At 32.3% G+C, this 25866-nt stretch overlaps 1 protein-coding gene across 1 annotated transcript in view; it reads left to right on the forward strand.

The window, feature by feature from the left end:
* The window catches only part of LOC145279624 (general transcription factor 3C polypeptide 3-like), a 94713-nt gene that overhangs the window by 14519 nt on the left and 54328 nt on the right, over positions 1 to 25866 (forward strand). The window contains exons 5-13 of the mRNA XM_080130835.1: positions 734 to 854; positions 2453 to 2529; positions 4468 to 4582; positions 7782 to 7954; positions 10298 to 10385; positions 11287 to 11345; positions 13394 to 13503; positions 19631 to 19718; positions 24531 to 24677. Coding sequence (XP_079986961.1) covers positions 734 to 854; positions 2453 to 2529; positions 4468 to 4582; positions 7782 to 7954; positions 10298 to 10385; positions 11287 to 11345; positions 13394 to 13503; positions 19631 to 19718; positions 24531 to 24677 — 978 coding nt within the window. The remainder of the gene's footprint in view (positions 1 to 733; positions 855 to 2452; positions 2530 to 4467; positions 4583 to 7781; positions 7955 to 10297; positions 10386 to 11286; positions 11346 to 13393; positions 13504 to 19630; positions 19719 to 24530; positions 24678 to 25866) is intronic.

Raw genomic sequence — 25866 nt, forward strand, 5'->3', positions numbered from 1 at the left:
CCTAACACCATTGAAGCATTGCTGGTGAATAAGAATCTTTAATAAGTTTGTATGCAGTGCAGAATAAGATGAAGTGGTGAAAAAGGAGATGAAAACAAATAATTGCAAACAATATTCAAAGTGTTTTTATTAAAAAAATAGCTTTATTTTTTTAAACTTATTGTTAATAGAACCTGAGATGATGGAAAATATTTCAATATTTCAGGAGAAAATCATGTAAATTGATCAAATAGTTTTATTTTTAATTAATAAAATCAGATTTTATGAGTATCCAAGTAACTGTCTTGCTCGCCATTTTGAAAAACATCCCAAGAAACAAAAGGAGATAGCTTAACAATAATTCATGCTTTATTTATGTTGTAATGCCTACAAATTCCCACTAATAGTTTAAAAATGATTTACTTGATAGAAAAAATTTATTTTATTAATTTATGTGATTTTTGAAATATGATATTTTTTGTTTTGTTACAGATGTGTGTACATCATATAGATTTCTTGTTCTTTTTGTTTTTTAATATTAGGGAAATTCTGGACAAGAACCAAAAAATGTTTTGTTCATTTACAGATAAAAAATGCCCACGATACGTGTTCTATGAAGAAAATATTAGATTCAGCATAATAATTATTATAAAGTATTTTATTTGTTAATTGTGCTTTGTCTTATTTATTCAGTTAATTATGTAGGATTATACATTTTTTAATTCTTTTTATTTCCTTGTTGAATATCTTTTAGCGCCGAAAGAAAACTGAATTGCCAAAACATCTACAAGGTTTGATGGGAGAAGCCAACTTGAAATTTGCTCGTGGTGATCATCAAGAAGCCATCAATATGTGTCTGGAAGTTATTCGTTTGGGTAGGTTCACCCCAAACTTTTTGTCATGATTCCCCCATTCCATCCCTCATCCTGTGTTTTTTTTTTTAAATTATTGTACAGACATGAATGAATTAATGTAAATTTTGTTGATTTTATTTTATAATATATCAACCCTTATTTAATTATTGAATACCAAATCTAATCGTTTTGAGAAAAGTTTTCCAGCAGAAATGAAGTGTAAGATGAAGTGCCTAACTATCCATTGCTGACAATGACACTGGCTCAGTCTATCGACGCAATAACATTTGATTTGAAAAAAAAAAAAAAAAAAAGCCCTGATGAGCCTGCACATTCTGTCAAGTGCCAGAAGTTAAGACAAGAAAACAAGATCTTACCATCAAGGATGTTATGTGCTGAAGAGAAGCAATAATGTCGACTAGATAAATGTTTTTTAGACTGGAATATGTAAATTCTTATTTCTTCCAGTCAATCAAAAATTCAGTCCAACATAAAAACAGTGCTACTTTCTTATGAATTTGCAGTATTAACTCATAAAGTGGAAGAATTAGATGCGTTACTGTGTTGTGCTCTTCTTTTTTTTCTATTGATTATATTTTTTTATGCTTATGTTCTTGAGTTTTGACATTGGTACTGTGACTTTCTTGTATACACCTCTGGTTTGAGAAATTCGAACTGTGATTCGAATTGCAGATGTGATGCGTCAAATTTTTAATACAATCTGAAAATACTGTTTGCTTTGATTCATCATTCCATTCCAGATGTAAATCTGTGTCTCCTTCGTTGCAATTTATGTTGTAGTAAAATTGGTGTCAATTTTAAACTTTTGCTTAACTTGCTACTTCACTTTTGAAGATTCAGACTTTTCATGTTTTTTTCTTCTTTTTAATCAAGACTTGTCTTCACTTAATAGCTGGCACTCCCTCCCCATCTTTAATACTAGCTTTTCTTCCTAAAAATTGAACCTTTTGTTCGGTATCATAAATTGTTTTTCACTGTAAAAAAACTAGTTGATGAAATTAAGTGAAATTTTTTCCGGAGGACTTCATTCCATAATGGATATGTACAATATAACCTTTTTTTCGATATTTTCATTTTTCATGAGATTATTTGGTGGTATTCCAGAATTTTCCCTATATTAAAAAACAAAAATCCAGAAAAAGCTTTATGATGTATGTACCTGTGATGAAATGAAAAAATCATATTCTAAAAATCATGTAAATTGATGAAGCATTTTTTTTTAGTATAGAAAACCATTTTTTCCAATTTTAAGTGATTAATGGTAAGCCATAGCTATTATAAAACTGAAAAGAAACAAAAACTTTCCGAATTCTGAATTGACTTACCTCCCTTTGTTTATTCAAGATGGCAAAGCGGGAACCCTCTGTCTTCATTTCTTCATAAAATTTTATTTTCTTAGTTAAAAAACTATTTGGTCAATTTATGTGATATTTGGAATGTGATATTTTCATTCCATCACGGGTGCATACATCATACAGATTTTTCTTTATTTTTGTTTTTTACTATAGAGGTGATTCTGGACAAGAATTCTTTTCTTTTTCTTCACAAATGAATCTAATTTGTGTTTAATTTCTTTTCCTTTGGACAAATTCTTTCAGCTCCACAAGCAATTATACCTTTCCAAACTCTGGGTATGCTGTATGAAGAAATGGGAGATTTGGAAAAATCTTTACAGGTGATTGAATTCTTTCCGCACTTTTTCTTTCTGCAAATTTAATTGTTTTTGTTTTTTGTAAATTGTTATAAGGGTAAATTAGAAGCTTAAAGTTGATGGATCAAGTTCTGAAAATAATTGAAAGAATAAGTGAGCAGCAAAAATGTCTTGCTACATTTATCCCAAGACAAATGTAATAGAATTCATTAAAAAATGAAAAGCAAAACCTTGAAAAAGAAAAGCTGCCGTTAAAATGAAATATATTAAAATGTATTTCAATCTGTCTTCATCAGTTTTAAAATGAATTCTATTAATCTTACATTTAGTTTGTATCTAGAAATATTATAATATTATCTTTTTTTGGTACTTGTACAGTTTAATCAAGACATTAAAAAATGAAAATATTGAAAAAAAGGTTATATTGTACGTATCCGTTTTGGACTGAAGATCTCCGAAAAAAAATTTCACTTAATTTGATCAGGTAGTTTTTTTTACAGCGGAAAAACATGTTTTTATGACAGCGTGTTGAATGTAGCCATCTTTGAATTTTTTTAACATGCCATGGGGAGATAAGTCAGTTTAAAGCGCCGACACTCCCTCCCCATCTTTAATACTAGCTTTTCTTCCTAAAAATTGAACCTTTTGTTCGGTATCATAAATTGTTTTTCACTGTAAAAAAACTAGTTGATGAAATTAAGTGAAATTTTTTCCGGAGGACTTCATTCCATAATGGATATGTACAATATAACCTTTTTTTCGATATTTTCATTTTTTAATTTCTTGATTAAACTGTACAAGTACCCTTTTTTCTGATTTCTATGGAGAATCTTTGTGATTAAAATTTGATTAGTATTAATACAGTAATGCCTTGAGATACAAATTTGATTTGTTCCATGATGGCCATCGTATCTTGAAAAAAAAAATCATATCTCTCAATAATTATTCCCATTTGAATTGAAAGAAACAGAATTAATTCATTCCAAGGATAAGAAATTTACCCAAAACAATCTCAAATTATGCTCAAGAATCACTAAAGAAAGATAAATACAAAAGTAATGACGCAAAAATATATATATAATAATAAATGTTAATAAAAACAATAAAAAAATAATTGTACCCACTGCCTAGGTGTGTGCTAGCATACAGGGTGCATGCAAGGAGGATGGAGGGAGAGAAGTCAAAGCTACCACACACACACAATATGCTAACTAAAAAGAGTCATGATCATACACAATTAAAAACGTTGAATGAACTTATTAAATGCTTAATATTTAAGTCTTAATATAACAGGAAGGGTGAATAAAAAAAATATATAATTGTAACCAATTTACCATGGAGATGGATTAGCTAAACGGAGGCGAGAGGGTTGAACAGCATAGCCTATGATACGCGCACACACACACACACACACACACACACACACACACACACACACACACACACACACACACATAAACAGACACTTTTTTTCTTGCTTTGTGTTTTGAATTTTTCATTTTTGTTTTTCAAATTTTAATTTTTTTTTGTCACACGATTTCTTAAATCGTATCTCAAAAAATTGTATGTTAGAGCGTAAATATAGATACTATGTATCGTATTTCAAAAAAATAATATTTTTAGTGCATTTGTATCTCAAGGTATTAGTGTACATATATGCTTTTTAAAACTATTTTAAGATTAATTTACAAATTGTTTTAAAATTGATAAAATCATGAAGAAATTAATCATGAACTGAAAGAAGTTATAAATAACAAGTATTAACAATTAATAAGGAGTATTAACAATTAATAGTGTTAACATTTTTAAAGCATAAGAAATTGTGACATTTTAATGAATAAATAGTACTGGCAGTTTCAATACTGTTGGCATTTTCCCTAATGAGGTATTATAATTCTAATCTTTAGTGAAGTCATTCCCCTTCGTTTTAATGATAATTTATGCAATGATTGTGTTTTTCAGTTATACTTGATTGCAGCTCATTTATGGCCCAATGACCCCGAAGAGTGGGCTCGTTTGGCTCACATGTCCAAAGAACTCAACAACCCACGCCAGGCCATTGCATGTTATAATAAAGGTAATTACTTCTTTTTTAGTCTTTAGTACTTATGGGAAAGATTAACAAGATGTTGGTTTACATTACATTTAAACTTCTGCATATCAGTACAGCCAGGGAGGCAGGTAGCAGGAAGGGAATTCAAAAGTCTACTTGTTTGAGGAAAGAAACTATTAGACTAGAAAGCTTTCTGGCATTTAGGGATCTAAACAGTGAAGGAGTGTGATTTTGTTGCTAAGCGGGATTGTCGAGGGAGCACAAGTGCAATGAGTTCACTGGAGCACATTCCATTAAAATATTTGTAAAACAGGCACAGAGATGCAAAATTGTGGCGATGGGGCAGGGGTTGGAGTTTAGTTGACAAAGTGGGATATATTAGATTGAAAACTCTTTATTGGACCCTATTCAAGAGAGAGAGGTTAGTGATAGATGCACTGGCTCAGATGTGGCAGCAATACTCCATGCATGAGTGAATGGTGGCCTTGTAGAGGTACAAGATACACTCAGGTGTGAGTAGTCTTCTAGCTCAATAGAAGGAACCAACCTTCTATGCAGCACCTTCACAATGTCCTAATGTATTTTTTCCAGTTCATATTGCCTGTAAAGGTTAGGCCGAGGAGTTTGAAGGAAAAATTCTCAGGTAGGGTGCTATTTGTCATGTATATCGATGGTTGGAGAGGCGTCTTGCAATTGTTAAAGGAAGCAGCTTAGTCTTACTAGCATTAAATGATATCTATTTGTGGTCTCATTCCACTACAGTTTGGAGGTAATTTTCTGACGATTCTGCCATTGTCTTAGATTTATGTATACCTATTCTTCCCTTGTGCATATTATAGTATGTTGTATTATCAGCAAATATATCCATCTCAGGCACAATATTATCAGGGAAATGGTTTATGAAAATCCACCTTAGTTAGCAAAACATCCAACAATATTATTTGATTTAACCAAGTATTCAAAAGAAAAAAATAATCCAATTAAATACCACAAACAGCTTCAAAGTATTCAACAGCAAATATCAAAACCACATGAAAATAAATACAGATGGATCCAAAATTGGAGACAAAGTCACATGTGCAAGAATACATAACAAAAAAACATTATTAAAAAATACTCTCCAATAAAGCATCAATCATTAAAAAAATGTGATCCATAGAATTAGCACTTCATATTATAAAAATAAATGAAAACACTGAGAAAAAAGAAACATTTTTGCAGATAAGTCAATACTAACTACACTTGAAAATAGAAAAACAGACAATCCTTGATTTACCAAAATCCTAAGTAGGATTTATGTAATTACCAAAAATAAAGAAATAATCTTCTGCTTGGTATCCAGCCATGTCGATACAAAAGAAAAAAACATTAGGACTGGAACTCGCAAAAGACAAAATTCCCTTACAATAAACATCAAATAAATAAATGGCAAGAATCGTGGAATTGTTGCACCAGAAATACATTGCATGCAATAAAGAAACAAATTGGAGAAATAAATGACACAAATGGATTGACTAAAAAAGAAACAATATTATCAAGACTCTGTATAGACCACGCAAACATCATTCATTCTCATCTATATATATAAAAGACAAAATGTGTGTTAGTGTGTGTGTACACTTTTTGTGTATGTCCGACATCAGGGTACTCACTAATTCTTAAAACTTTTATATATTGTCTAAATTATAATATCTATGCATTACAAATAGAGGTTGCGTTTATCTTTAATTTGGGCGACTTTTACACGCTATTTTTGAGATTTTTTTCACTCGTCGTGTCTTCGTTTCTCTTTTCAGTATAAAAGCGAAACTGAATTTGTAGAAAAGGCAGCACCCTGGCACTTGTGCCGGTTGTCCAGTAAAGCAATAAGGTTTAATCAATGTGGTGAAAACCGTCATATCAGACAATTGCTTTTCAAATAGACACACCCATTTTTTATGGGGAACTGGTTTCCCCCCCTCCCCAACATCTTGGGGAAATAAACAATCAAAGTTGGGGAAAGAAAACAAAAACAAACTACCTCGCAGAAAAACTTAACTGCGGAATATGTTTGACCTCATTATCATTAAATTTGCGCATCATAGGTTTTTATTGTTAAACTAAAACACTTTTTTTGTTACTATGCCGTGGTGGGCGAGTGGGTAACATGTCAGGATTTTTTTCCACCTTCGCCTCAAGGTTCCGGGTTCTATCCTACCTACCTATCAAAACTTTTTCTTTTCTTTTACCACATGGGCAATGCTGTTTTTTTTTTTCTTTTTTTTATCGTTTTTTTTTTTTTTTTATTACCATAAACACACACACACCTCTAAACACCTGGGTAATGCCGGGCATCCCTGCTAGTCTATTATATAGATCTCATCTCTTTGTTTAAATTTATGTATGTTTGTATGTTTGTCTAAAACTTTTGACAGAGGCGACAGATTTTCGCGAGATTGGTATCGTTTTGAAGCTCGTCCCTTCGGATGACAAATATCGAAAAATTGGCTAAAAACATTAATTCCTTCACCCTTAATTGGGAACTTTTCTACAAGGAGGGGTCGCTTTTTTCGCTGATTTTTCGAAAGTCATCCTCTCTTTTTTATTGACTAGCCTTAATTTAAACCTATACCACTTCCGGTTTGGCAATGGATGCAATGGCAAAGATGTCACATTTTTTTTTCACATTCTTTTCCTCCTTCGCTGTATGTGTTCGAACCTGCCTGCCTACTACCACTTTTTTTTTTTTCTCAACACACACCTCCAAACACACATGCAACGCCAGGCACCCAGTCTAATCTTCTTAAAAAGGAAACATTTCTAACTTGTATACCATAGCAGGAGTCTTATACAATATGTCACATTTAGACAAGTTGTTTAGACTTGAAACAAATATGCCAAAAATACAACAAAGAAAGAAACCTAAAAGAAATATTTCTCCAAGTAAAACCTTAAAAATTACTTGAATATATTAGAGAAGCTGGTGTATATAACAAAATCTAAAAAAGATAGAAATAATTAAAAATAAAACAAACCATGTGCCTCTATGAAGCTGCCTATTGCAAGACACAGAAATGCTACAATGTTCCCACACCCAAACTAAAAAGCATATCTAACTTCAGATTCTTTTAAAGCCACTTAAAACTATCTTCAGCATAAAATGACCAGCAAGGTTGAAATGCTGCTGGACAATCAATCTTATTTTTGGTAATTTAAGAAATGTTTATTTTGTTTTTGTTTTCAGCTATTCGATGTGATGCTTCCAATCCTGATTACATTTGGGCTAGATGTAACCTCTATGAACAAATTGGCGAACATACGAAGGCCCTGGAGGGCTACCAAAGTATTTTACAACTGATGACTGTCTCTGGGGCGGATGCAGAGGATTACTGGCGCTTGGCCAGAGACACATCACGGGTATGATTGACCATTCTGTTACTCTGTTTTTCTCAATGATGTAGCATTTTTCTCCCCATGTTTTTTAAAGCCATAGAAATTTTGACTGGTCAGTTCTCATGAATGGTGTGGCGTGATGATTTTGAGAAATTGTTGGATATTCCTTTTTGATTAAGTGTTTTATTTGGTAAGTAAGAATTGATCATGCTTGTGTACACTATGTGATGATATATAGATGTGAAACCTGGCCAATGAACATTGAGGACATGCGTTGCATGGAGAGAAATAATATGAGAATGATATAATGGCTGTGTAATGTGAGCTTAAAGACAGTCTTAGTTCTGATTATCTTAGTAGAAAATGAAATCTGAATAGTATAGAGATGAGTACAGAACTGGACACTTTGAGGGTATGGACACTTTGAGAAAATGAATGAGAGTTCTTGAGTCAGTAGATACAGAACATTCCTGATATTCATAAATGACCTCCCTTATAAAATTTTCTCAGAGATAGGAATATTTGCTGATGACATCATGCTCCTAAGACATGAGGATTAAACTAATGAACACATATCTAAAGAGATTGCTCAAACTCTAGAGGAAGACCTCCAGTCTGTAGTGGAATGGGTCCGTAACAGGTTGGTAACATTTAATGCTACCAAGACTAAGCTTATTTCCTTTAATAATTAGAAGAAACCTTCTCAACCACTGGTTGCCATGGCCAATGATATACTACCTGAAAGTACTTCCCTCAAGCTCCTGGGGTTAACATTCACAGACGACATGAATTGGAACAAATACATTGAGGCAATTTCCAAGGCTGCTGTGAGGAAGGTGGCTCTCTCTACCATGCTAAAAGGCTACTCACACCTGAGAGTATTCTATATCTACAAGGCCACTGTTCACCCATGCATGGAGTATTGTTGCCACATCTGGGCTGGTGCATCTGACACTAGTCTCTCACTCCAAGACAGGGTTAAAAAATGAGTCGCCAACCTAATAGGTCTTCAACGATTAACTAAACTCCAACCTCTGTCCTATTACTGAAATGTTGCATCTTTATGCATTTTTTACAAGTATTTCAATGGCTCTGAAGAACTCTGAGCGCTAGTACCTCTTCGATGACAATACCGTTGACAAACCTGATAAGCAAAATGCCACCCCTACAATGTAGAGATCTCTAGATGCCATAAAGCCTTCTATTCGAATAGCTTTTTCCCTCAGATGCTGCACTTTGGAATTCCCTTTTTGGCCTCTGCTTCCCTGACAGTATTGACATGCAGAAATTCAAATGTAATGTAAACAGACCTCTCAATGCCCAACTCTCTGCAAATCTGGTCCCAAATAGTATCCGCTCATGTCTAAGTGCATGTTTGGAATGAAACGACAATAAAAAAAAAAAATGTAAGGTAAGAGATGCAGTTAACAAGTGAAGACCAAGGAAAACATTGGAGGAAGTGATTAAAATGAACTTGAGAAAAAAGTGTATGAATAAAGAGATGAGTTAGTTTGGAAGTCAATTTCTTTCTTTCTGTCCAATGCATGCCAGCATGTAAAACTGAATCATATACATATAGTCATCCATAGATAAACTGTTTCGCTGTATCACAGCTATTCAGAGTGATCAGCAACCCTGTTAAGCCCGGGATCGAATCAACAACCATTGAGTTGATAGTCAGATTCAACGCGCCACGGGATTGGTGCTGTTGGCAATGATATCTAACAATATTTCTTTAAATACAAACATTGACTGCCACTCTCACAGTGATCTATTTGTTTTTATTTACAAAGAGCTTAGCATTATACTAAAGTAGTAGCAGGCGATATCATTACCTAGAGTGCTCAACTCAAGAATGGTGGTAGGGGGGGAAGTTTTTTCTGTATCACAAGTTTGTTGAGTAAAACATAGTATTTGATTGTAGGTTCTACAAGAGTTAATATAAAGTATTTTATTGAAAAACTATACATTTCAGTGGCATTAGACATTAATGTATAGTTTTTAAATAAATGTATAGTTTTTAAATAAAATACTTTATAGAACTTTATTGGATGTAACCTTTCAAACTATAAATTAATAAAATCTTGATAAAAAAATATAACACATATTTACATATTTAATGATTTAAATTTACTTTTATAAATGTTCACATTTTTTTTATTTTAAAATTATAATGATGATTTCAATTGCATTGTATTGTTGGTTGTTACGAATTCTGTTAACTTAAACTATGAGTTTGATTTAGGATGTTAAATGAAAGAAGACTTTCGTCATAATAGAAGTATGCATTATACAAAATGCCATTCAAATCTATTGATGATTTTTGTAATTCATTTGTAATCTTTTTTTCCTTTTATTTTCTTAAAGGCTTACCTTGAACTTGGTGATTTAGCTGATGCTTTGTCTACTCTACAGAAAGCCTGTAAAAGTTATCCAAATTTAATCACTTCAGAAGGTAAGTGTTTTGTGAATCCACATCTTGCTGAATCTAGTTTTCAGATAAGTTGGATGCATTTTGTGGCAGATGTTGAGAATCGGTTACAATCAATCTTTCTTCAAAGGAAATCTGACTACATCACCTGAAAAAATTGCCCACTCATCACCCTCACTCCCAACATTAAGAATGAGAAGTCAGCTGAAAAGAAAATCAAATTCTCAACTCAAAAGTATGTTTTAAAAAAACAATATTCTGGCAAAAAAAATTGTCCTCCAATTCCTGAAATCTTGTTGAGTTTAAAAAATTTTTGTAGCTTTCTGACTCCCCATTTCTGGTTTTCGGATATGAATAGTTTTGTGAATTAATGTTATTATCAATCAATATGATGTAATGAATATCAGTACATCCTGGGTCCTCCTCACAAGAATATGAGTGGCTGATTAAGTCATAAATATTAGCCACTTGGGATTAATGCCAAAAGGTATGTTGTAAGCCTCACGCTTGAGCATATTACCATCTATGACCATGAACATGTGTTCAGTAAAGCGGCAAACTAGATTAGTAGCCAAGACCACTCAGCTACTTCAAACGAATATATCCTTTCACAAGACATATCACAGTATAAAGTGACTTGTGCATGTGAATAACTGCATACTTGATTGACATTTGTTGACTGTCATCATCATTATCATAATCATCACCAAAAATCAACAAAATTGCATTTAACAGCTGATTCTTTGTTACAAATTTTTTGTGACAACTCTGTCTTCTTAGCATCCACGTTTGTGACAAATATTTTGTATCAATTTCATTTTAAAAAATCCTATCTAAACGCGATTTTTTTCTATTATTATGTATATAAATATTTGCCATAAATGATGATTTCTGCTTTTAAAGTGATCTCTTTTTTATTCTCCAGATATCAACACGATTCTTGAAATGCAAATATCGCAGAAATTCTTTGTTGAATCTCTTGAGGTGCGTCCTTTTGAATCTCTTTCATTTTATCGAGTCATATTTTACGTATGTTTTTTTTTACTTACCTCCACCCCAAACAAGGCATATTGCTACATGGACATAAGGGACTACTACCTATTAGATTGCAGAACCTTTTTTTGGATCCTATCCAAGAGAGAGAGAGAGAGAGACTAGTGGTAGATGCACCAGGCCACATGTGGCAACAATACTCCATGTATGGGCAAATGGTGACCTTATAGAGGTACAGGATACTGCTCAGGTGTGAGCAGTTTTCTAGCATGATAGAGGGAACCCACCTTCTTTGCAGCAGCCTTTGCAATGCTGTCAATGTATTCATTCCAGTTCATATTTCCTGTGAATGTTAAACCGTCGAGTTTGAAGAAAGACTTCTCAGGTAGAATGTTATTTGTCATGGATATCGGTGGTTATAGGGATTTCTTGTAATTGTTAAAAGAGAGCAGCTTAGTCTTACTAACATTAAATGTCACCATCCATTTATGCCCCCGTTCATCTACAGTCTGGAGGTCATTTTCTAATGATTCAACCATTGTCTTGGATTTGTGTACATCTGTTCTCTCATGTATCATCAGCAAATGTACCCATCTCGGACTCAATATTATCGGGGAGGTCATTGATGAATATGAAGAATAATAGTGATACAAGGATCAACCCCTAAGGCACCCTCGCATTAATGTTATGCTGCTTGGATGAGTCCATCAATAACAACTTGGGTGGTCCTATTGTCTTAGAGAAAGATCTAATTATATTTAGTATACATCCAGTTATACCATATGATTTAATTTTCATGAGCAACCGTTCATGCCAGACTTTGTCAAAGGCCTTAGATATATCAAGGGCTACAACCCTGGTTTCACCCACCTTATCCAGTGCATGGTATATGCATTCAGATATGACTTAAAATATCTGCAGTAAGAACATTTCCTAAATCTGTACTGTTTGTCAGAAAGAAGATTAGCTTATACAAGGTGGTGGACTAGTGCTTGATTGATTAGCATTTTGAAATTTTAGCAAAGGGGGGGGGAGACTTATAGGGTGATAATTGAAAGGGTTAATTCTTTTTGGTAGAATTCTTGTAAGCTGGTACTATAGAGGCCATCTTCCAGCTATTAGCCAGATGGAGTACTGTTGCCACATCCGGGAGGTGCCCCTCGGGGCATCTTTTCCTACCTTCTCAGAATACAAAGCAGACTTTGAAATCTAGTTAACAATGTCTTCTCCATTCTATTTTTTCACAAAAGTGATGTTGCCAATCTTCATCTGCTCTATTGTTATTTTCATGATATGTACTCGACTGAGCTTCAATTTGTGGTCCTCTTTGCAAAACAAAAATCTAGCTACAACTGCAAATAAATTCCCTTTCTCTCTTTGTATACTTAGAACTAAGCATAACTTCCATGAGGAAAGTTTCTTACTTAGAACTCTCAATCTGGGTAACACAGTACCATATGGTTGCTTCTTGCTGACTAGAACATTGCCATTTTTAAATTCAATGTAAACAAATTCTTGTTGAACTATCCTCTTAAACAATCAAATTCTGACTAGTTACAACCTTCGATATTAATCTCCTCAATGTTTCACTGTCCACCTGTCAAATTCAATAACCCTTATCCTTTAGTGGCTTGTGGGCCTTGATAAGTCGTGACTTATTAACAAAAAGATAATAAATTAAAAGAAACAAAAACAAAAAAGATAATAAATTAAAAGAAAGTACAAAAAGAGAAAATAAAAAATTCCCAAACGATTCCAGGTAGTGACAGTATATAAATAAATTACATCATAATTTGATATCCCTTTCAAATATCTACATTTGACTTGAAAAGCATTTTATTGTCAAGTACTTTTATATCATTTGATGCATAATTTAAAACTGTCAAGAAATATTTAACCCTTGATGACTTTAAATTATTCTATCACCTCTTTTTGTGGACATTGCTTTCAACTTCTAATGAGTTAAACTATTTCAGAATCCTCCTTTTTCATATTTTTCTTTATGCAAAATTCTATTCTAGCCATGCATTTTCTTTTAGTTATTGGTGAAATTTTGTGGCGTTGTTTTTGAATTTGAAAAATTCAATTGGAGCTGTGAATCCCTTTATGTTCCAAATGGTCTTCAAGAGGGACGTTTGTTGCCTGTCAAGTGAGTTTTATTTAAAAAAATTTTTTTTATTACATTTTCACCCCAAACAAGGCACGTTGTCACTTTGATGTAGGGGGCTACTATCACGGACATAAGCTACAGGGGTACTATGTAGGGAGTTGGGCAGCAAGATGTCAGTTTACGTTACACTTGAACTTTGCATGTCAGTACAGTTGGGGAAGCAGGGACCCGGAAGGGAATTCCAAAATCGAGCGGTTCTTGGGAAGAAACTACTGGAGTAGAAGGTTCTCTTATATCTAGGGATCTCTACTGTGAAGGGGTGGGATTTGTTGGGTTTGTCAGGGGTATCTACGTCGGGGGGGGGGGTACAAGTGCTTGCAGTTCGTCAGAGCATTCACCATTAAAGTACTTGTAAAACAGGCAGAGGGATGCAACATTTCGTCGATGGGACAGAGACTGAAGTTTAGATGCCAGTTCAGGAACTATTAGGTTGGCGACTCTCTTTTGAACCTTGTCTAGGAGCGAGAGACTAGTAGCAGATGCACCAGCCCAAATATGACAACAATACTCTATACATGGGCGAATGGTGGCCTTATAGAGGTACAGGATACTTTCAGGCGTTAATAGCTTTCTAGTATGGTAGAGAGAACCTACCTTCTTCGCAGCGGTCCTGGCAATGCTCTCAATGTAATTGTTCCAACTCATGTTCCCTGTGAACGTTAGGCCGAGGAGTTTAAAAAATGTACTTTTAGATAAAGAGTCTTTGGCCATTGCTATTGATGGTAGAGAAGGATTCTTGTAATTATTGAAGGAAACAAGTTTAGTCTTGGCAGCATTGAATGTGACCATCCATTTTTGTCCCCATTCCACTATAGACCAGAGATCATCCTCTAGTGTTTCTGCCATTTCTTTAGATATGTGTTCATTTATTTTCCTATCGTGTCTGTTATGGAGCGTGGTGTCATCAGCATATATGCCCATCTCACAGACAATTTTGTCAGGGAGGTCATTTATGAATATTAGGAATAATAGAGGTCCAAGGATAGACCCTTGAGGCACTCCCGCATTTATATCATATTGTTTAGATGTACGACCGTCGATGACAACCTGGATTTTTCTCTTATCTAAGAAGGATTTAATTATGTTAAGTATTCTTCCAGTGATACTGTATGATCTGATTTTCCTGAGAAGACCTTCATGTCATACTCTGTCAAAAGCCTTCAATATATCTAGAGCGACTGCTCTACCCTCCCTTGCTTTGTCCAGTGAATGGTATATACGTTCAGAGATTACAGTTAGGATGTCTGCTGTTGAACGGGCTAGCCTAAATCCATATTGTTGGTCGGTCAGAAGTTTAGCATCTGTAAGGTGATGGACTAGAGCTTGGTTAATTATGGACTCAAATATTTTGGCGAAAACTGGGAGGAGGCTAATGCACAAGTAGAAGTAAACCATTGGGGAGAGTGGAGCTTGCTATAAAATTTCCGCATGGGAACATGTGCTTCAATTGCCGTTTTGAACCATTCAGTGGTCTCATTTGCGCACTATTCAGCAGGAAGTTAAAAGATATTTCATCATGATGCATCTCTGATGAGATCCCTGATGGCTTTCCAGTCAACCTTTTTATAATATCTTGTTTGTTTGAGCAATGGTCCTTCAGTTTTGGCTCTAGAATTTAGGGTGATTTCAACTATTATCACTGTATGATTGGCGTTCCCAAGTGAGCTGTGGGGATTCGTAACACAATCATCAGAAACTGTGGTCAGAAACAGATCTAGAAGTGTTGTTCATGCTGGTCTGGGAAAAGGGTTGGAAATGTAACCATATGTGATAGGGAATGAGATAAAGAGAAGCTATGTGGTGTGGTACCAGCTGCGACTGTGAGTAGAAAATCCAAGCCAGTTGCTGTGGTGGACATTGAAGTCACCAAATACTTGCACTTGTGCGCTAGTATTGAAGGAAAGTGCTGTATCTATGCTGTCAGAGACTTTGTTTATTAGGATACAGTCCTGGGTTAGGGGAGAGTGGTAGAGAAAATAAAAGTAGCTAATGTTATGTTGCATGTTAAGTCTAAAGCACATAAAGGCTTGATCAACCAATTCTAGTTTTATTTCTCTAATCAAGGGGAGGGTGTTTCGAATATAGACTCCAAGTCCGTGCATATGTCTTTCAGAGTCTTTATGGCAGAGTAGGAGATATCCGGGCATGTTAAATTAGTTAGAGAGGATGGAAGAGTGTAGGTTAGTCTCACTTAGTGCTAAGATATCCGAGGTGTTTGTTAGGAGAAATGCTTCAACATCATTTAAATTAGTTCTAAGCCCACGGATGTTCATAAATGCAAGTCTCAAGGGAGGAGGCAGGTTGGTTTTGTTTGAGTTTTGACTTGGTTTAAGCGTAATTTTTGATTATACTGTAATTTCTTTTGTAAGAGTTTCAGTTTAGGTGAGGGGTGCTGAAAAAGGGGTTATGCAGAATACCAGACATGCAACACAAGTAGACCATTAGTTGACCTTCCATCTACTAGGATTGTGGCCTCAGGAAAGCCCACCGGGGATTAGTGTAGGGTCCCTTTCCATATGCGACATGGCATTACAAACATCCCGATATTATACAACTGATCATTTGATGGAATTTCATAGCCTTTTAAATGATAAAAGGTTAATCCACATTAATGAAACTATGATACATTTCTGAAATATGTAGGATATCGTTTTGAAATAAATAATTTGTGTGTATATGTAGTTTTGAATTTGACTTGAGATGCACTTCTATCTAAATCTCTGCATTCTTGTGAGGTGAGGCATCAACCACCAATTTGGCCTTTTTTAAATAACAAGTTTTCTACAGCTTGCAATACTTGTCATGCAATTGATGTAGAACTTGGATAAAAGTTATTAAGAATTGTCCCATTCCTTTTATGACCACCATAAATATTTATAAAAACTCCAACACCAAAAGGTGATGAGATATAGAAATGTCTACATACAAAAGCAGTTCTGATAAAAAGGAAACAATCTTCTGCATAAGGTGCTTATTGGTCAAATCTTCACAATTTGACAATATCAATCCAATCAGGAATTTTCATTTTTCTTGATATTTTAATAAAAATAGATAAAGCCTTTGTAAACTCATGTTGGTTCATGTCTTTGGTTGGTTGTTTTTGTTGTAGGTCATATCCAGGACCGTTCATGTCTTTGAAGCTGATGCTAGTTTTACATTTGTTGATCAAGATTGCAACAACAAAAAAATGTGTACGACAGTTTATATATAGAGAAATAACATACATTCACTTGATAATAAAAAATATAATATAAATAAAATATAAAAATCCTAGCATTTTATGTATTTTTTTATGTTGAATGTCGATTTATTTCTGCTGCAAACTTATTCTTTTGGCCAAGGTAGTTGCATAATAAACTTCTTAGCAACTTACCATTAACTTTTTCCTTTCTAACCAACCCTGAAGATAAAAGTTGATTTAGGATTTCTGTACTCCACTACAACTAAACAATAACTTCTGGCTAAATCACAGTGTAGTATCTGTTCTGATACTACACGTAAGTTAATTTGTCCTTAGTCAATATAGAGGAAGCCCTTCTAAGGTAATTTTTATTATTGCCTACTGCCAGAATACACATTTTTGGAGAACTGGTTTTCCCCTACATTAAAAACGACCTTGTGTCACATTTTGCTTTTGTGGAGAAGCAAATAAATGCCAACAGTAACTGATTATTTAACTATGACCATTACAATATAACCGCTCTCATATATGATCTAACATGTGACTGTGTTCAACCAATTAAAGCCCTCTGCATCTCTCATTCTACATTTTTTATCTGTTGTCATTGGAAATTTTTTCCTGAATAAAATTTAAGTTCTTGTCCAGAATTCATCTATATTAACAATTAAAAATAATCTGCCTGATTCACTTACCCATGATAAAATGAAAATATATTCAAAAAATTATGTAGTTGATAAAGTAGTTTTATTTTTATAAAGATAATCATTTTTAAATGATTAATGGGAATTTATAGTCATTACAATATAAAACTCACAAGTTTGAATTATTGTTGAGTTAACTTTCTTTGTTTCCTGACTTTGTTCTGAAATCAGTCTCTCTTTGGTTACTCAAAAATTTAATTTTCTATTTTAACCCTTTAACGACCAAATTATTTTGAGAAACTAAAAAAAATTTTTGTAATATTTTTTTTCCAATCCAGAAAGTGTAAGAAACAACCTGAACACAATTTTTACTAAAAGTTTTATTAATAACAATAATAATGAAAGTTTTATTAATAACAATAATAATGAAAGTTTTATTAATAACAATAATAATGAAAGTTTTATTAATAACAATAATAATGAAAGTTTTATTAATAACAATAATAATGAAAGTTTTATTAATAACAATAATAATGAAAGTTTTATTAATAACAATAATAATGAAAGTTTTATTAATAACAATAGTAATGAAAGTTTTATTAATAACAATAATAATGAAAGTTTTATTAATAACAATAATAATGAAAGTTTTATTAATAACAATAATAATGAAAGTTTTATTAATAACAATAATAATGAAAGTTTTATTAATAACAATAGTAATGAAAGTTTTATTAATAACAATAGTAATGAAAGTTTTATTAATAACAATAATAATGAAAGTTTTATTAATAACAATAATAATGAAAGTTTTATTAATAACAATAATAATGAAAGTTTTATTAATAACAATAATAATGAAAGTTTTATTAATAACAATAATAATGAAAGTTTTATTAATAACAATAATAATGAAAGTTTTATTAATAACAATAATAATGAAAGTTTTATTAATAACAATAATAATGAAAGTTTTATTAATAACAATAATAATGAAAGTTTTATTAATAACAATAATAATGAAAGTTTTATTAATAACAATAATAATGAAAGTTTTATTAATAACAATAATAATGAAAGTTTTATTAATAACAATAATAATGAAAGTTTTATTAATAACAATAATAATGAAAGTTTTATTAATAACAATAATAATGAAAGTTTTATTAATAACAATAATAATGAAAGTTTTATTAATAACAATAATAATGAAAGTTTTATTAATAACAATAATAATGAAAGTTTTATTAATAACAATAATAATGAAAGTTTTATTAATAACAATAATAATGAAAGTTTTATTAATAACAATAGTAATGAAAGTTTTATTAATAACAATAGTAATGAAAGTTTTATTAATAACAATAATAATGAAAGTGGACTGTATGATCTGATCCGTCATATGACACAAAAAATGAAACAGGACCTAATGAGTTAACTGACAAAAGCAGGTGTTAGTACCTTTTGCAAGAACATATCTATCATATGCAACATATTAAAATAGTTACTTCACCTTAGCAGCCATAAATGTGTACACTTTACCAGTTATGTAATGTGCAAATGCGCACGCACTCTTGGTTGCTCAACAGCTTACTGAATTTTTTTATTTTCTTTTACTTTTGTTAATTTGAAGAGATCAAGGGGCTCCTTCCTGGGCTAACACTTGATTCTATTATAGTTTAAATTTATATCCGAGGGCTCTTTTAAGAATAGACACTGTTCCCTTTATGGCTGCTATCTGTATTTCCTTACAGCTTGGTTTTCCAGGGATTGCTTCTAAGTATTTCTGAAGGTTCTTTTTTATTAGGCCAGTTGCTCTTGTCACAACTGGTATAATGTTTATTTCTTTCAGAGACCATGTTGTTTTTAGATCATTTTTTGGTCCTGATATTTTGTTATCTTTTCCCATTCTGCTCTATTAAGGCTAAAGTCGTTTGGAACTGAAGTGTGTGCAACCAGCTGTGTTGTATCAAACGACACCACAACACATATTAGATGCGTTCTAAACAGTATCAGCACCCTCTGCAACACGTTCACTAGTAATAAGCTGTTTTTGAAAGAAGACTGTACAGTCCTTCTAGGCGTTAAAGTGTTAAAAATAAAACTACTTGATCAATTTACATAATTTTTGGAATATGCTATTTTCATTTTGCCATGGATACATGCATCATTTAACTTTAAAAAAATTTTGTTTTTAGTAAAGGGGAAATCTTGTACAAGAACAAAAATTTAAATGTTTATATTTTGTGTATACTCAATGTTATTTTTTATTTGCAACTTTTAGATGCACTGCTCCTGAGTTATTACCGATTGATCTTCGAGCCAAATTAATTGTGTGTATGATTCATTTAAAACACCACAAAATAGTTGAGGTGAGTAGGAATGATCCAAGTAAAATATGAACTCATTTTTGACATGTTGCTTTGTATATTGTATAATAATCTCCTAAAATTTTTTTTATATATATGAGAGTCTGTTAATTTTTATTTATTGCAGACGATTATCCTCATCTTTTATTAGTTGTTTCATGACGTTTCGGCCAACTATTCCTCTGGCCTTCGTCAGGTGGTAACCGCGACGGATAGGAATTCTGAATCTCCTGACTGCATTCACTGCAATTACTGCCTTCCGTAGTTGCTGTCGTCTCACTACGTTTTTAGCCAAGTAAGCCTCTGGCTGGCTTTAGGTAGGATTGAAACCGCTATCTTCAGACAATCATCACCTGGAACCGTAGAGATTCAACGTCTCTATCAACTGACGAAGGCCAGAGGAATAGTTGGCCGAAACGTTGTGAAACAGCTAATTAAAGATGAGGATAATTATCCGCAATAAATAAAAATTAATCAATAATACTTATCTCAATGAATACCAATTAAATAATATATGAGTCGTTCCAAAAGTAAAGCCTCCTATTTTTCTTTTTTTAATTCAAAAAGTTGAAGAGCTATGAAAATGGGAGTGGTACCATTAAAACAAAAATGAAAAATCTTTTGTGCTCTAGAATTTATTTTTCTACATAGTCACCACCATTCTCAATGAACTTTCACCAGAAATGACACATCTCTACTTCCGATGCATGTACTATGACAAGGGTTGCTTTAGATCATGAATGCATTAAGTTTAACTATCATAACAATGCAATTTGCTATTCTCTCTGATCAATTTGAGTGGAATAAAAACTAGGAGGCATTACCTTTGGAACACCCCTCGTATATACTAGACCCTCAAGGGTCAAGATGGTTTGTTTAAATAAAAGATCATGAAGGATATCCCATCTCCCCCACCATTCTTTTTTTGGTTTGATGGATGATGTCATCATTTTGTGATGTCGTTCATTGCACATATTTATCTCCATTTCTGTTTTAATGTCAAATATTCTCTGGATGAATTCACTCAGTGATAGATAAGGAAAGCTCTCAACTGGCTGAAAAGAGGATTGCTCCACTATGATCAGGAGAGGATTATAATAACTACGCACAATCAAAACTTGATGACCAATGATTTTAAGAAGATGAGTGGTCTCAGCAATGACAACAAGTACTGGTTCTGCCACACAGAAGTAGAGAGTGTGAGTCCCATGATATCTAGCAGTAAGGTTCTGCTGGGGAATGGCTACTCTACAATGTGATACAATAGTGTGTAAATATCTCCATTAGACCATCTGTAAAAAGTTGAATATCAAATGTAGCAGTAATTCCTGGGAGCATATAACAGAAAGAACCTGTCACACAGTGGTTAGAGTACTTGGAAAAATCAATCATAAAAAGTGATATTCTCATGAAGGTTGAAGGTTCAATCCTTAGTGTAGGCGAACAAAAAATATGATTGCGAATTACTTAGGACCTCTATCCAGTCATGGTTGATGGAACAAGAGTACGCTACCCCTGTGAAGTAAATAAAGGATTCTGTTCAAAATTCCGTCCAAATTCCCGAGTTTGACAGAAACATTCCTGAGTTCGAGGTTACATCGACCGAAATGTTGTGAAAATCACACTCAAGATAGGAACAGTAATCTGATGAATCCAAATAATACAAAATACTAAGGTCTTATGTATGACATAAAAAGAAACTGGAATCTTAGGAAGATCCCCATTATGCCAGTGATTATAAGAGCAACTAGACCCATGGAAAAGAGTTTCAAAAAATAACTTGCAAATATACCCAGTAAACCAAGTGCAAAATATGCAAACAATTGTACTTAAAGAGACAAAATCTTAAAAAGATGTCTCAGTTGGAATGTATAAGATAGCAGGTGAATGTCTGGTATCCAGTAGGATGTCCCATCCCCAGCTAGAATAAAATGATAAGAAAATTGTAAAAAAAACAAAAAACTTTTAATGAATGCTGTCTATTTCAGTGATGTCAGCATGATTATCCTTACTTCTGCTTTAATGATGTTACAAAATACACATCCGGTGTGTAAAGTCAGTCAAATTCTCAATTACAACTACATGAATAGCATTGACAAATTGATATTTGATTCTGCCTAACCAATGAATTACTAACATTTTCAGTCTGTGTTCTTTATATTGTCATTTTCATGGTAGGTACTCAACTGAGCTTTCAATATGTGGTTCCCCCTCCCTCCCTCCCTGTAAAATAGTCACAAGAAAACTCATCTAGCTATAACCACAGTCAATAGTTTTCCTTTCTCTTTACCTAAAACTAATCAAACTTTCATGAGCAAAGTTTCTTGGAACACAATATTGCTGGGCTGCTTCCCAGCTGAATACGACATGGTTATTTTCAAGTTCAATGGAAATAAACTGTTGAGCTACCCTCTTAGTCAAATTTTGCTTAATCATCACCATCATTATCAATCACGGTGTTGTCTCACCATCCACCTGACACTCATTTACCCTTTATCCTTGAGTGACCTTTAAGTCTTAATAACTAGTGACTTATTAAAATAAAAAGAAATGTCAATCACTTTCATTCATTAAATATTCTATTCAGCCTGATAATTCTTTCAAATTTTAAAGATGCTAGTAATAACGACCATGGAAGGATTTATATTTTAAAAGGATTACAAAATCCTTCATTTGTATGTAATTTTTAAAATTAGATAGCAAGAACAAATATGGATATTATTGAAGAAAAGTGCATTCAAAATGGCAATAGGGTGTTGGCAACAAATAAACAGGACAAATGCTTGGAAATGCTATTATGAAAAATTGTTAGATACTGAGTTTTCATGGGACTTAAAAAATCTCAAAGTTACAAAAATAGTATCTGAACTAATCATTAGAATTGAGAAATAAATATGAAGAAAAGATGAAGAAAGTTAAGGTTGCAGGACTTTCAGGTGTTGTTATAGAAATGTTGGAGACTGTGGGTGAAACAAATACTGAGATGATCAATCTTAGTAAATCGGATCATAAAAGAATGAGATGTTAGTATAATTATGAACTGTTACAAAGATAAAGTCCAGAAAGTGATTGAGAGATTAATTGAACAGCAAATAAGACGTCAGATAAGCATGAATGAAATGCAAGTTGGTTTAATGCTGATGCTATTCTTACAAATGCAAGAGAATTATCTTGGCAGGAAAAAGAACTTGTATTTTTCTTTTATGGATTTACAGAATTCCTAAACATGTCTGAAAATATCAACTTTGTGACCTAAAATGCACCAAACATTGATATTATTGTTTTTTCCTTTCCCTTTGTAAAAGTCAATCATGTTCTGCAAGGCCATAAACAAAAGCAGCAATTTTCCTCTATAAAACAACCAAAACAAACACAATGAATATTTGAAAATATAAAAAAGTTAAATGGTCAGATTCTGCATTAAATAATCTAAAAAGGGTTAATATGGTATAAAACCACAAAACCAACGGACGTCTGGCAGGATTTGCGTGAACTAGAGAAATAACAAATAAAGAAAAATATGTATGATGTACCTGTGACAAAATAAAAATCGTGTGAAGGAACTTCTATTTTATCCATTTTGAAAATAATCTAAAACAAAAGCAGGGAGATAACTCAACATAATTCAAACTTGCGAGATTTATGTTGTAATGCCTATGAATTTCCATTAATCACTTAAAAATGATTTTCTTTATATAAATATTCTAAAACAAAAGCAGAAAGATAACTACTTGATTTATTTTATGTGATTTTTGGGATATGATTTTCTGTCATCTGTACATCATACAGATTTTTATTTTTGTTTTTTAATATAGGAGAAATTCTGATGCTTGTTAAGATACAGTCGACAGATGGATTATTTTTTTAAACATGTCGGTTTAAGCAAAAAACAATATTACATACTTAATTGTCATGCTGAAAATAGTAATATATCCAAAAATTACAAAAAATTATTGAGTAGAAAGTTATTTATAATTACAAGTAATTTTTACAGAGAATTGGGTAAAATCATATTTTTCTTAGAGATTATGAAGCAGACAGTAGGAGTCTACATGCAGGCGACATAACTTCGAAAGGAATATTTTAGATTACTTGTATCATTGCTGCAATGTTTGTTGTCTATAGTGATAGATTTTATTTGACTAAAAACACAATAGCAATTTTCATAATTTTCGTAATTTTTTAATATACATTAATTAAATTTTCGACATGACAATTAAAATGTAATATTGTTTTTGCTTAAAACGATATTTAAAAAAAAATCAATTTATCGACTATATCTTGACAGGAACCTATTCTCCTTGCTCCATATTTGTGGAAATTCAAAATTATAAAAACAGTGGTAATTTGATAAACTCACATGACAGACAGCAGATGTCCTTCTTGAAGACCTTTTAGAACATAAAAGGAATTCGTACTTGCATCATATCGATTTTTCTTTATTTCTGTTATTTAATATAGGACGAATACTGGACAAGAACAAAAATAATAGTTGTAATAAGATATCCTATAAAATAACGTAGTAAATATATCAAAAGAAATTGTTAAAAACTTTAGCATATACATTACATAACTGAATTTATGATCTCAGCAGAGTTGGATTCCCATCAGAGAGTCTTAAAATGACTAAAATTAGCTAAAAATCTGGGGAATATTTTGTATCATTCTAATATTTAAAACTTTGTAATAACCCGACATAAGCAATACTGTTTTTTTAAATCATTTTTATGATCAAAAAGGTAAATATATTGAATTTTAAATGATGTTTCAAAATAATTCTTAAATTTTTTTTTTTATCTTTTTAATCTATTTCAGCCTTTAATGCAGCCGTTGTTTGAAGAGAACATTGAACAAGTTGGTGATCTTTATTTAGACATTGCGGAGGCTTACATGGAAAACGCTCTCTATGCGGAAGCAAAATCTCTCTTCTCCGTGTTGGTTTGTTCTAGTACTTACAATGAGGTTAGTCATTTTTGCAAAACATTCAAAAATATTATTTAAATAAAGAAATGCAAAAAATTGAGCTCATTTCTTGTATTAACTCGAAGGTCAAAATATTTTATTTCAAGATAATTCTAGTTTACACAGTGGTACCTTATCTGTTTTATGCACTGTTTATGCATATGTGATCTCAGTAGTGAAGTTAACTAATTTACATATTGTTGTGCAAAAAGATATTTTATTAATTAACGCTATTTTTTATTATTTCTTTAATTCAACAATTGTTTTGATTTTAATATGTAAAATAGTTCTATTAAGAAATTGTTTTATTTTGTTGATAAATGTTTAGTAATTTAATAGAATTACGAAATGCCAATGTTAGTCTGTTCTCCTTCGATGAGGGAACAGCTGTTATTGTGTTCCTATTCTTAACCCTGAACACATTTATTTCATACTAGCAGGCCGCTTGGCATTGCCCGGTCATAAAATATGCTTAAATTTAATATTTTGTTTAATGCAGATTTTGTATTTATTATATTATTATATATTTGACTTTATATATAGTAATGAGTTAAGTTTAAAAAAAAATGACTTGTGCACCACCACCGAGAATCAAAACCAAAACGTTTAGCTTATGATTTACTTTTTCCTCTGAAGTTAATGCTTCACTATCAAGACATGTTTGCTGCAAGGTTAAAAATCAAAACATGAACAAATAGCTATTACGTTATGCATACATATTCGTAATGCCGTCGTTTGATCTTCACTTGGCAAATTCCATTTCTTTAATTTTCACACTTTTGCACCAATTTTCCCCGGCTAAAACCCAAATATAAAGTTTTGCATATGCTAAAATATCCTATACATTAAGTTTCATGTCTGTAGACAAAAAACTGACAGAGGAGTTTGGTAGGCAAAATCTTTTAAATAAATATATATATATACGTATACATAAATATATATAGAAAGAGTTTTGTGTTTACTGCAACCTTTTTACGCAAATATAAATTATGTAGAATATCTTCATGAATATAATTACACATAATAGTTAACTAAAGATGATCCTCCCATAAGAAAACTGAAAAAACTAATCAGGAATTAATTAAAATGAATGTCTAAAAGAATATGCAAATTAACTAAATCTTTTGCATCACAGCCATATATAACAAAGTCGAATTTTCTTTTTAAATAAATAGAAAAGTTCTTTAAA

Source organism: Euprymna scolopes, chromosome 7, assembly GCF_053919585.1.
Source record: "Euprymna scolopes isolate OS-2025 chromosome 7, ASM5391958v1, whole genome shotgun sequence".
NCBI classification, from domain to species: domain Eukaryota; kingdom Metazoa; phylum Mollusca; class Cephalopoda; order Sepiida; family Sepiolidae; genus Euprymna; species Euprymna scolopes.